At 47.9% G+C, this 12821-nt stretch overlaps 1 protein-coding gene across 1 annotated transcript; it reads right to left on the bottom strand.

Moving 5' to 3' along the window:
• Positions 1-181: 181 nt before the first annotated feature.
• On the bottom strand, positions 182-11861 carry disp2 (dispatched homolog 2 (Drosophila)). Its single transcript, XM_047051977.1, has 8 exons — positions 11770-11861; positions 6391-6822; positions 6117-6146; positions 5717-5840; positions 4713-4840; positions 4229-4338; positions 3983-4080; positions 182-3706 (listed from the first exon to the last, which is right to left on the bottom strand). The coding sequence occupies exons 1-8, from the start codon at positions 11859-11861 to the stop codon at positions 182-184; spliced, it is 4539 nt and encodes a 1512-aa protein (XP_046907933.1).
• Between the last annotated feature and the right edge of the window lie 960 nt (positions 11862-12821).

Below are 12821 nucleotides of genomic sequence, written 5' to 3'. Positions count from 1 at the left end.
TCTGTTTTCAAAAGCATAGCATGAATATTTAACTGTTGTTCTGCTGACATTTACACCATTCGTGTTTGTCACTTGGAGTTCGCACAAAATCCCAACTGAACATTTAACCTTGGATAAGTAATACTAAACTGGCATTTTTATGTTACTACAGAAGTAGAAACAGGACATGTTTTCTAAACCCTCAACTTGTCTCTTCCCTCGCTCCATCTCTCTTGATCCACACATCAGGCTGGTCCGGTTTGCTATTGGGCAGAATGACAGGCTCCTCTCCCTGGCTGGAACGGCTCCGCCCACAGCCTGGAGCCCCTGTCTCGTAGACGGTCTCCCTGAGGGAGAGGTGAAGTGCATCCCTCCGTCCATTCAGGTGTCCTGGCTGTGGCTCCCCGTTCCCCTCACCTTCCTCATGGCCACAGACATGGGGCTGGGAGGGCCCTGGCTCGATGTCACTGAGGCAGGTCTCGTTGGAGTTCTCCAGCCCCTCAAAGGAACTCTGGGACTGGGAAGACAGCAGTCTAGAGTGGGGGTGGTGCTTGCCCCCAGTGTGCTTCTCCTTAGAGGCAATAGAGGGCTGCTCCATAGTCTCCAGGGTCTGGCTGATGATGGTATCCTCCATACTGGAGGAGGAGGACATGGTCACGCTCCAGCGGTTCCCCCCAGCAGACTGGCCCCCCCGGCAGGCCTTACACAGGAGCTGGTCCTTGGTCAGCTCTCCTGCGGGAGTTGCAGATCGCAGAGTGTTCTCCCTGTAGGGAGAGGAGGTCTGCAGGGCTGGGGGAGGGTGGCAGCCTTTGTGGGGGTGTCTGCTACACATGTCCTCACTGTCTGCGTCTGCCTCTCTCCTTTCCACATCCGGGCCACAGAACTGGATGTCGTCGGACAACACGGAGGGACGGTTGGAGAGCTTGCTGGTACAGGTGCTATTCTCAAAGCTGTCACTCAGCTGGCAGGCCAACGGCTGCAGCTCGTACTGCTCAGACTCCTGCTCTCCAGGTCCCTGTCTTTGTCTCTGGCGCTGGTGGTTAGGGTAGAGATATCCTCCGCCATCTTTGTTGTAGTTCCGTCTGACCCTTGACCTGCCGTACGCCCCATTGATGGTGGAGGTGGAGGCTGCTGGGTCAGCTGTGGAGCGGGAGGACAGCATGCCCTCAGAGACCTTCTCCGAGGAACACGGAAGAGAGATCTTCCCACAGTTCCTTTGAGGACCAAAAAAGCAGCAGAGAGACTGAAAGAAGAAGGTGGCAAAACCGCAAGCCACACACTTGACGAGGAAGAGAAATATCCCCAGCTTCCTGAAGAGCAGGGCGGTGGCGGGAAGCATGACGATCCCAACGCAGAAGAACGCTCCAGAACCTACGGCCACAGGGCAGCCCATCCTCTTCACAGAGTGAGCTACTCGGCCAATCCTGTCCGAGTGCGGAGCGGAGCTGTAGGAGATGCAATAGTTAGCCACAAAGTCCACAGAAAGGCCTGCCGCAGCAGAGATGAACAGAGCTTCCACACCGCTCAGCTGCCACTCCAGCAGGACTAGCAGACCCACGGTGACAAACACACTCCCTCCCACGGCAGCCATCCCGTAGATGCTCAGCGGAATGTTCCAGGTGGTCAGAAGCAGGAGGGTGAAGGTCAGGGCGATGGAGACGCCGGCAACCACCAGGGTCTCGGAGCTCAGACTCTGCTGGAGGTCGAACAGCGTGAGCTGACTGATGAACCAGCCCTGCCTCAGTCCTGGGGGAGCTTCAGACATCTCCCCGGCAAACCATGCCACCATGTCCCGGTAGTACAAACTAGTCTGGCTGAAGTTGAAGCTGTAGAAGTGTATGGTTCGGAAAGCCAGAACCAAGGCTGCTATCCTGCCGTCTGGCTGAAAGAACAGTCCTCCTTCTCCGGGGGACAGATGGCCCTCAGCGTGGCTGTGCCGCTCAGCCACCATCATACCCACACATTGCTCAAACACAGCAGCAGGGTAAGGAAAGGGAATGTCATTGCAGCAAAACTGCCGGGAGTCCTCACTCTCGGAGCAGCGTCGGATGGACACCCAGCGCACAAGCTGTTCCACCAGGCAGACGCTGTCCACCCGGCCCTCCTCAGACGATGAAGTAGGGGAATAGAAACTCTGGTTTTGGACCCGCTCACAGAGCTCCCTGAGCCACAACTGAGCCTCGGGGCTGCTCATGTTGAATTCTGGGTCCAGAACTAATGACCCGTTGCTTTTAGGGTCGAAGTGATCCCCGTTATCAGTAGGGATGACCCCCCAGACCAGGGTCAGTGTCAAGGGCTTGTCTTCGCCATTTCTCTGTCTTTCAAACATGAACATGTGACGATACTCTGCGTCGTACCTCTCAAACGGATGGCTGGAGCGGAACAGCTGAGTGGCTCTGCTGTCCAGGGTGGGAAGTTTCATGCCAGGATCCACACAAGAGATGTAGGTGCCCCCTGCCGCCAGCACAGCGAACCAACACACCCATATGTATCGAAACTTGACCACCCCACATGGGAGAATTTTCAGAAACAAAAGGTTGGAGGTCTCTGCCAATCCTCTCTTTAAGCCCCTTAGTTTCTGAGCCAGACTGAAGAGGCAGCGCTTCCTCGAGCTTGTGTCCCAGAATCCTCCAGGATTTTTGGAGCAGCAGGGATTCCAGCCTGGGGCATCGGCCAAGGCAGAGTTCGTCCCTGAGTAGCGCTCTCTTATGACGAGTGCACAGGGCAGCCAGACAAGGTTGACCAGGGTACTGATCAGAGAGGCTGTCCCCAGGTAGATGGAGAAACACCTGACGGCCGTGATGCTGCTCAGGTAACCACAGAAGAAGGCAGCACTGGAGGTGAGGCCTGACGCCATGGTCAAGTACCCAACTTCTAGCACAACCCTGTTCACCCTCTTCTCCAGCGAGGCAGGGGGGTTGTGGGAGAGCTGAAGGCTCCAGAAGTCGACGAAGGTGAAGGCCTGATTGGAGCAGCTTCCCAGCAGGATGAGAACAGCAGAGAGGTTGAGCAGGGGGAAGAAGGCCATGCGAAAAGCAACCTTGTACAAGAAGTAGGAGGTGAAGAGTGAACCTGTGACAGCTACCAGAGCCAGCGCTGATATGAAAAGTGAGCGCAGGTACAGAGCCATGGTAAACAAGAGGGAGGCCACCGCCAGGACAGGGTAGATGGAATCCCGAGCCAGGTAGTGCTTAAACAGAGTCTGCTTGATTCCCAGGTCCATCCCTGTGATTGTGGTGTTTTTGTAAGTCAGGTCCTGGCCTTCCAGGCTTCGTATATAGATGTCCATAAGTTGCTCTCCTTTTTCCACCGGCAGGAACAGCAGACTGTATTTCAGTGAGGGAACCTGGTACTGGACAGTCTCCGGCCCCAGGAAGTCCTTATCGACCAGGAAGTGAAGGATCTGGTACACGGCATGGGAGTGCTTGCATCGCGTGGGCACCGAGACGCAGCTCCCCTGCTTGGGTCTGTGGTGGCAGCTTCCTGACAGACTGCCGTGGTGGTAGAAGGGAGCACAGTAGCGCAGCAAGCTGAGGGACTCTGACACATGGTGGGAGTTGAGGCTGAGGCAGGAGGAGGCATTGCTTAGGACTGCTAAGTAATTCCCCAAGGACCAGCTGGGACAGCAGCCTCCCCCTTCACCTCCCCGGGCCTCCCCTCCTGCCTCGGCCCCCAGCTTCAAAGGCTGCTGCTGACACAGCCCCTGGAAATGAGCCTGCGAACGAATCTGAAACACAAAGGATTGAGGGGTTTTCCTTAATAATACTATAGCTGTAGGGGAGGGCGGCATGGGTTGAAGAGCAGGGCTGGTGAAGATGGGAGCGTGACGAGAAAGAGAGGGTGAGAAGCAAGATGAGGAAGAGCAGGAAGAAAAGCTGATGGAGGAAGAAGACACAGGAGTAGGGGCAGAAGAGGAGCAGCTACAGGAAAAGAGGAGAGGAGCAGGGCAGAAAAGGCAGAAGTCAGGTGGAGGAGCCGGAAGTAAAGGAGGACAAGAACATACCATGGTCTGCTCCATCTCACACATGGTGGTGATGGATTTCAGGCTCCACAGACTGGCAGAGTTCCCTGAGCGAAACACCAGCTGAGCATACTGTTCTCCTGCACACACAACCACAATGAAATCATCCACAGTCTGCTATCTGCGTTTACACAAAACCAACATGCGTGCAAGGAGGGTCCAGTGTATTGTGTATTTTCCTGAGTGTGCTTGGGTGTTTTTCATTGTGTGTTTGAAGCGTTTTCCTACCAGGTGCTTGACAGAGAAAGGTGTCCTGATCTGGGTCTTTATCCAGCATCCTCTTGGAGCGCAGTCTGGACTCCTCCTGCCTCACACTGGCCTCATCACCATCCACATTGCTATAAACACACACACACACACACGAGAATTTGATTCTATTTTTAACCCTTCAACCAGTGAGGACATTTAGAACAGATTATTTTTGTCTAATTTATTTTCATTTCATTCAAGTATTTACGCTCCAGTTTTAATGATGCACTTAGGGAGCCAAGTTGCCTGGACAAGTGTTTTCATACTCCATCTGTGGCTGTAAACATGAGCCAAGTGTTGCCTTTTTTAGAAGGATTAATTACATAACCCAAGTGTGAGCGAGGGAGAAAAATATACTTTGGCTCTTTTTTCTGCCACTGGGACATGAAATGGTGAAACCCCAGTGTAAGGAAAAGCTCTAGATATTAATTTTCGATTTGATATTATTCTGTTCTTACGGTACCTCCCAGTATCCCTGTATGTGCTCAGCTGTGGAACCACAGACAGAGTTCTACCAGGCCCGGTGTTCTCTAGCAGCTTCTCCAACGAGGACTGTCTCAGTCCTATGTATGTTCCCCGAGGCTCGAACCCCTGTGAACACACACACAACAACATCAAACATACAACCAAAACATACATCAACAGACATCTTCACACATCAAACGCACGCCAAAATGTATCAACTACAGACACCAAAAACCTTAACACACACACCATTTACATTTAGCAGACGCTCTTATCCAGAGCGACTTACAGTAAGTACAGGGACAGTCCCTTCGAGCCAAGTAGGGTGAAGTGCCTTGCCCAAGGACACAACGTCATTAGCACGGACTAAATCGAACCAGCAACCTTTGGATTATTAGCCCAATTCCCTAACCGCTCAGCCACCTGATTCCCCACACCACCATATCAACCCACACAAAAACCGCAACCCAAAAAATAGCATCCAGGCACAGTGTAAGTGCGGACACAAGTCGCTAATGGATACAGTGCTCTGTATTTATTAGCATTAAGAAAACACAGTATTTATGTAAATTAAGTGTGCTTGAGGTGCAGCAGAGGGACTGCTAATGTTTATCCATTGTGTCTTATTTAAGGATATCCACAAACAATAAGGTGGTTTTGTGGATCAATGAAAGCTGCATTGAGTCAGGATATTTCCATCGTACCGATCTGTTTATACCTTCTCCTCTCCTCCACATAAGAAAATCGTGTTTGCAACTGTATGCACATTTGTTGCATGCCTATTTTACTGCAAGTACACTGTATGTAATTACATTTCTAGAGCTTCATTAAACATGGTAAAAACAGAAATGTTTGATTTAGCATCACAGTCTCTTTACATAATTTTTGACGTGTAGCTTCACTCATGTCAACATGGGAGAAAAAAGAAGAGAGAGTGTATGCGTGTGTGTATCCCTGCATGTGTGTGTGTGTGTGTGTGTGTGTTGGCAAGTGGGGACTGACCATAAGCGGGTCCGAGAAGTCAGGTAGTGGCCCAATTAGAAGGCCTGCTAGAGAACATCCCAGAAGGACAAGGGCACATCCCAGCATCATCACCACAGGATATTCCACCACCAACTGGGAGAAGCTGAAAGCACCATAGAGGAAGACCGGCTCAGTGTCAATGTAACTGCCAGCTGGCATCACAGAAGAATACTTTCACTGATTACCTGTCAATCAGAACCAGCTCAGAAGAACAGAGGCTGGCAGTGACATTTATGTTTAGTGGACTTTAGAGGACAGCACTTACTAGTATATAATGGTGAAATATAACATGAAAAAAAAGGTATCCATTTTCGTGCAATGAAAAATAGCCATATATATCATGCTATCATGCTATTGGACTAACATGCTCTGTACTAACTTTCTAGGAATCCAGTGGAGTCCCTCATCCCTACAGAAGAAAGCACATCACACATTGTTTTTGAGTGTTAGGTTTAAGCAAAAAATGTACATTACTGGTCTGGTAACAAATCTGTCTGTGCTTTGGCTTTCATCTCCATCCAATAATAAAAAATGTATACATTAATTAATCTAGTTATTTATTAATGTATCCATTCAATAATTTTGACATCCATCCAAAAATGGATCTGGATTTATCCATCTTGAACCAATCTGTGTTGCAAAAGAACCCATACCTGACTGTCACCACATGTCTTTGTTTTCGCTTCTGGGCTCCTCCCTCATGTGATCCCTGCAGCCAATGACACCGCACAGCGTTATGACAAGACGGAACGTGAGCGGGGCTTCTGCCATGACCCGTCTTACCACCGATGCTGAGGCCAGTGGAGCAGTCTGGGTGAGAGCCGTCCGTGACTGGGTGAGTGTTGGGGCAGGCATTGCCTCTGGTTGGCTGGTGGTGTGTGCAGCAGTGTCCGTGCTCTGGTGGGTGACGGCTGGGGGGTTGGGGTGAGGGGTGATAGGGCGGGCCTTGGGGGACCTGGTGGTAAAGCTGAGAGGAGGAGGAGGAGGAGGAAGAGGAGGAGGAGCAAGGTCTGGGGAGGCTGTCAGCTAGCTGGAGCTGCACACACTCACTGTCAGGAGGGCAGAGAGACAGCTCTGGGATCTCACTGGTGGAAGAGAACACAGGGCAGAGGGGGTAGGGATATTTATAATTCCAGTAGAATTCAGTCTTGGTGTCACAGTGTAGCACATCTCACCCGAGGGGTGCCATAGAAAGTTTGCTTTTAATGATCAAAGGAATTCAATCCATCAGTTAGTTCACCAATTGATCAAACAACCAATCAAGAACTAGTCCACAACCACTTCAGTATGATGCAACTTCTCTGTCTTGGGGTGGTAGTACAGAAAGGTCAACTTAAAAGTGATTATAATACAGCGTAAGGTTTCTTGGAATTAATGACATCCTCAGGCCTGTTCTTCTTGGCCTTGTGTCTGAGTAGACATTGTTAACAGTGCGAGTCGTGAGGGGAAAGATGGGGGAAAGCTGTTGCTGCACTACTGGAAGAGACCCAATTAGAGGGACAGATAGACCTCTATCTCCAAGGCCTTGCTCATCACCATGGCTGGAGGATGCTGCCTGTCAAACACAGCCTTGAACTGAGGACAGTGCCTCTGGATGGGATGACTGGGTGACTCATTGGCACTGGCAGGCAGAGAGGTGCACTGAGATACAGAGATGCTGCTGTCTCCACGCTGTGGTTTTCCTCTGCCCACATTTGAAAGAACTTCAAGAGGTTCAACCATGTCCGTCCTTGGTTAACCCTATTTCAAGTGCGTAGCATTTATTCTGGTATATTGTCTATTTATGCATTCCATTCATTAAAGTAACTAGTCATAATGAACACTTCAGTTCAAGTTCAAGTCTTTTATTTGTCAGGTGCACAGAGCAACACAAGGTTAGACTGGGCACTGAAATTCTTAAGACAAGACAACGCAAGCACTTGGCATAACATAACATATAAGTACACAGAACAAATTTACATCTATGCTGAGCTTAGATAAGTGAACTTCCTAAATATACAGATAGCAATAAATAAACGACTATACTAACCCTAACACTAAAACTTCCTAAATTACAGATAACAATAAATAGTACGCTATACTAACCCTAATACACAAAAAAAAAAAAAAAAAAAAACCTGTTACAACCCTATAAACTAATCTAACCTAAATGGAGTACAGTGCAGTAGTGCAAATTTACAGATCAGTGACTTTGTCAATGACCAAACAGGAGCCTGGTGGCGAGGTACAGTAGTGCAATGTTACTGAAAGAGCAACCAGTAGCTGAAAGTGACAGTGTATAAGTGACTAGTGTGCAGTAAAAATGTCCATATCAGTGTCCATTGAGAAGCCTGATGACCCTTGGGTAGAAACTGTTGTCCAGTCTGCGTGTGCGCGACCGGATGCTGCGGTAACGCCTGCCAGAAGGCAACGGGGTAAAGAGACTGAAGGATGGGTGGGAACAGTCTCTTAGAATCCTGCTGGCTTTCCTAAGGCAACGTGTGTGGTAGGTGTCCTGTAGGGCTGGGAGCTTCCTGCCGATGATGAACTCAGCAGAACGGACCACACTTCGTAGGGCCTTGCGGTCCCGGTCTGTGCAGCTCCCATACCACACTGTGATACAACCAGTCAGAATGCTTTCTATAGTGCATCTGTAAAAGTTAGTAAGGATGACTGAGTCCATACCAAACTTCTTCAGTCTCCTCAGGAAGAAGAGGCGCTTACGGGCCGTTTTGACCACCTTGTCCGTGTGAACAGACCAGGTGAGGTCATTGCTGATTGCCTTCTCCACTTCCGATCCATTGATGAATAGGGGTGCATGCTCCTCCTCCTGCCGCCTCCTAAAGTCCACAATCATCTCCTTGGTCTTGCTGATGTTAAGAGAGAGGTTGTTGTCCTGACACCATGATGTCAGGGTGTCAACCTCCTCTCTGTAGGCTGACTCGTCACTGTCAGAGATGAGGCCCACGATGGTTGTGTCGTCAGCAAACTTAACGAGGAGGTTGGAGCTGTGCGTAGCCGCACAGTCGTGGGTGAACAAGGAGAACAGGAGAGGGCTGAGCACACAGCCCTGGGGGGTGCCTGTGTTGGTGATCAGTACAGATGAAGTGCGGTCACCGATTCTCACCACCTGTGGCCTCCCCGTCAGGAAGTGGAAGATCCACTTGCAGAGGGAGGTGCTTAGTCCCAGGTCCACAAGCTTGGAGACCAGTCTGGAGGGGATGATGGTGTTGAATGCAGAGCTGTAGTCAATGAACAGCATCCTCACATATGTATTCCCCTTGTCCAGGTGGGAGAGAGCGGTGTGCATGGTCAGAGCGATGGCACATATTCAGAGGCAGAATGTGTTAATCATTGATGTAATGATAAAATCATAATGAAATGTCATAGTTAACTTGTTTTGCTTCTGAAGTGTTGTTGATTGGGATCCCTTCAACTTGATATGATGAACTGAATAAAATAAGCATCATTAGATCATTATCAATTACACCATGTTATGAGCTTTTGGTACACAGTTTTACAAAAGGTCAGTGAGCTTTAAGTGAGGTTAATTAAAAGACATTACAAGCAGCAGGAATGACTCTGGCCATGACTCAGTTACTAATGTAATGTGTCATTTTAATGATTCACTGATTAAGAGTCACTACAACCATAACAATCACAGAGTCAGGCTGCATCATAGGAGAAAAAGGCTGGCCATTAAGTCTGATTGTTTTTCCAAAGCTGGGTGAACCAAGCTCCTCTTCCTGTTTAATCACCATGGTGACCAAGCAGGTCAACAGTGAGTGTGATCACCAGACCCTCTAATGCGTTATTGGCATTACCAACCTATAAGGGAGGCAGGCAGTAGCTGAAAACACTAGAGACACTTAACACTTGATGGCAACATGACGGTAAAATTGTTAAAACAGTATTGGTGATAGCAGAGCAGTAAATCAAGTGATCTGCCAATTGTATTATAGCACACCAATAGCATACTCATACATACTGTGTAAATCAACAGAACATCTACGTTTATGGTCAGGCTACCGTGGCTATCTGGTGTATTGGACATGACTCAGACCTGCTCAGTGGGATCTGTCCATAGAAGCCCCTGCAGATGGCATGTGCAAGAGTTCTGGGAGCCAACACGTCAGCGCTAGGTTGTGGGCGTATCATGGCACCTCACCAGGCTATGAGAAGCTTCCAGACTGACTCACAGAACAAGTCTGGAGCTGTCCAACTAGAACAGACCTTGTGCCTAACCCTGGGTAGCACAGTGACACACTGAAGACTGCAAAATGAAGGTTGTATGGACCGCATAAACTCAACAGATGATTACAAAATGACTGAAATTTGTCAGATGAACTGATGCATTTGCTAGCCTGGTTCTAACCAGACTCTCGTACATTTCACTTGTACAGAGAGTTTGGCCTCGCTCCATTGACAAACGTTGACTTCCTTGTAGGCGATGACGCTTATGGATAGCATTGCTACAATGGACGAAATGGCTTCGCTCGCATCTTTTTACGCCGCCATTACGGAACTACAACACAAACTAGCGCACAACATCAACGTCATCATTCTCAGCCACTCCCTTTGTTCGCTGATTGGCCGGTAGAAAATTAACCGGAGACATCTGACTTACGTACCTCATGGCCAGACCGAGTACTGAAGCAAAATCTAAAATGAGTGGAAGTACGTAGGAGGGCAGAGCCAGGCTATGCAGTTGCAGCTTTACATTGCATATAAACATGCCACAGACTGTTTCCTCAGACTGTGCTGCCAGACTGGGTTCAGTGTGGGATGAGAAAAGCAGATGTGGCTAAACTTGACAACTTGACAACTAAGGTGATGTTTTTTGATAGTGTGGGTCTCCACAAGAACAGCCAGCCAGTCTATGGAGTGGTTTAATAATTAAACAGAAAGAGACTAAAATACATCCAGGAGGGTATTACTTACCCTCCTGCAGGGAAACAAATAACAACCAATCAATTCAACCAATACTGCATTAATTGAACATGGTACTGAATCACTAAACTATATTCAGTGATGTAAATTGTGTGCTAAGAAGATATTGTTTGGTTATACCAACCCTGAAAGCATTAACCCTGTTTTCACTTTCCTCGCAATTAGAGAACAGATCATTATTTGCTCACAGATTTCGCATCAACATGATTTTAAAAGATATGTTTAAATATACTGTGACACCCAATGTTCTGAATGAATGTTTGAGTTGATTGGTTCAGAGCCCACGCTTGTCTGATGACCTTTCGTGAGATGTGATGATCTGAGCAGGCTATGGTGTCCTTGAGGTGTGAATGGCACCAGGGTACAGATGCCATTGAAATTCCCTCCTGAGCTCGTGCAGTGGAGAAGACTGACATGTTGACAACTGAAACCTTCCCTCTGTGCCCATGTAGCGGTTTGCAGTGGTCTGGTGAGCAAACCCAGCAGAGAGCACCTGTCTGCCTGTGATCTATCAGGACAGGATGAGCCTACCTCTGTCATGTGCTGAGCTGAATTTCGTTATGTTGACTGTGTTTTACAGGAGAGGCAGCTCTGACATGCTCTGGATCACCAGGAGACTGGTGAGGATCATAAGTAGGAATTTGAATATGACCTGTTTCGATGAGGCTTCATTTCACCTCAGTTCTCCTACCACAAAACAACAGGTTAGCTGCTGAGATAAAGGCATCTGACATCTGGTGTGAACGCTGCCTATACCTGTTCGGATTTGTGCAGATATGCTGAATTTTAATAAACAAACACAAAAAGATAATTGACTCATGAGGTTAATTGTGTAAACTTGTTCAACCATGTAGAGAGAGGGATGGTTAACTTCGTTATCACAGACGTTGATATGAAGTTAACATTTTTATGGAATCTACAGTGGATTTTATTGACAACAACAACAAATTTACGAGAGGAGATTGATTTATATTTGTCCCTGCGAACGTGACCAAGAAGACACAAATGTGTCTGCACACATTTATTTTTTAAAGCTATTCATATTCACACGATATGAGAAATGGCTATGAAAACAAAATAGATAAGTAAAATACAGTACGTACCATTGAGAAACATTATGTGTGGGTCTCTGAGCTCGTGGAGAATCCATTACAATAGCATCGGAGCTCTCTCCCGTGATAGACACAGCATCCATTCTCAATCCGCTGTACAACTACCGCAACCGATTATAATAAAACCAAGCCATATGGGAAATGACTATAATCATGTGTGCGAGAATATGACTAGGCTATCGGTTTTATTCTGCGACACCAAAAGGATGTTATGAGTAAATGTGCCCGAAGCTTATCCTATTGGACGACGCGGTTTGATGAAGCTTGCTGCTGTTGAGGGCACAATGCGTGAACAGAACGGTCGCTGTCCAACCAGGGTTGGTGCTAGCGGATGTGTGATGGATACAATGGAGGCCCATCATTGATGCAATAATCCACCTGTTTTACATTTGCAGCAACATAGTGTCAATAATTACCATCGACTTTAAACGTGTCTCGTATCAACAATTTCTTATCATTTCAATGACGGATTTGATATTCAGGTGTTGTGCCACCAGATGCCTCCCCGCCTGTAAAAGCACCCCCTCGCCTAAACGCTCGCATAAACCACTCTTATCAAATAGTGAAATGTTTCTTGCCTAGAAATCTTGGCGATTCTTTCTGGTGTCTTGCCAAGAATTGCACCCCCTGTTAACTCTGACTAGGAAAGTGCCACATGCATGAAACTTGCTCTGGTTACTCATACTAGTCCCCTCAATGTACAGTAAGAATAATTTGATGCTGGGATATACAGAACATAAAGTACATGGGGGTGCATTTCAGGGCAGGCCTCGTTTTCCATTTGATGTAAATGCAACGTACCCCTGCTAACTCTGACTAGGAAAGTGTCACATGCACGACACTTACTCTGGTGGTTACTCATACTAGTCCCCTCAATGTACAGTAAGAATCATTTGATGCTGGGATATACAGAACAGAAATTACATGGGGGGTGAATTTCGGGGGTTCATGGGTTGCTTAGGAGTGTGTAATACAAATGGAAGACTAGAAAGGGTGGTGAAGATGTCGTCTTGCTCTGCTGATAGGGTGCGCTGTGCAAGCTC

The sequence above is a fragment of the Hypomesus transpacificus genome, chromosome 3 (genome assembly GCF_021917145.1).
Source record: "Hypomesus transpacificus isolate Combined female chromosome 3, fHypTra1, whole genome shotgun sequence".
Taxonomy (NCBI): domain Eukaryota; kingdom Metazoa; phylum Chordata; class Actinopteri; order Osmeriformes; family Osmeridae; genus Hypomesus; species Hypomesus transpacificus.
This window is presented reverse-complemented; position numbering and strand designations above follow the sequence as displayed.

Excerpts from the sequence above, each read along its gene's own strand:
- disp2 (XM_047051977.1), bottom strand. The coding sequence starts at position 11,861 with ATGGATGCTGTGTCTATCACGGGAGAGAGCTCCGATGCTATTGTAATG. Across the intron at positions 5,841-6,116 it reads CTCCACTGGATTCCTAGAAA|CTTCTCCCAGTTGGTGGTGG; the intron begins GTTAGTACAGAG and ends TGGTGCTTTCAG. Across the intron at positions 4,081-4,228 it reads CTTTCTCTGTCAAGCACCTG|GAGAACAGTATGCTCAGCTG; the intron begins GTAGGAAAACGC and ends TTGTGTGTGCAG.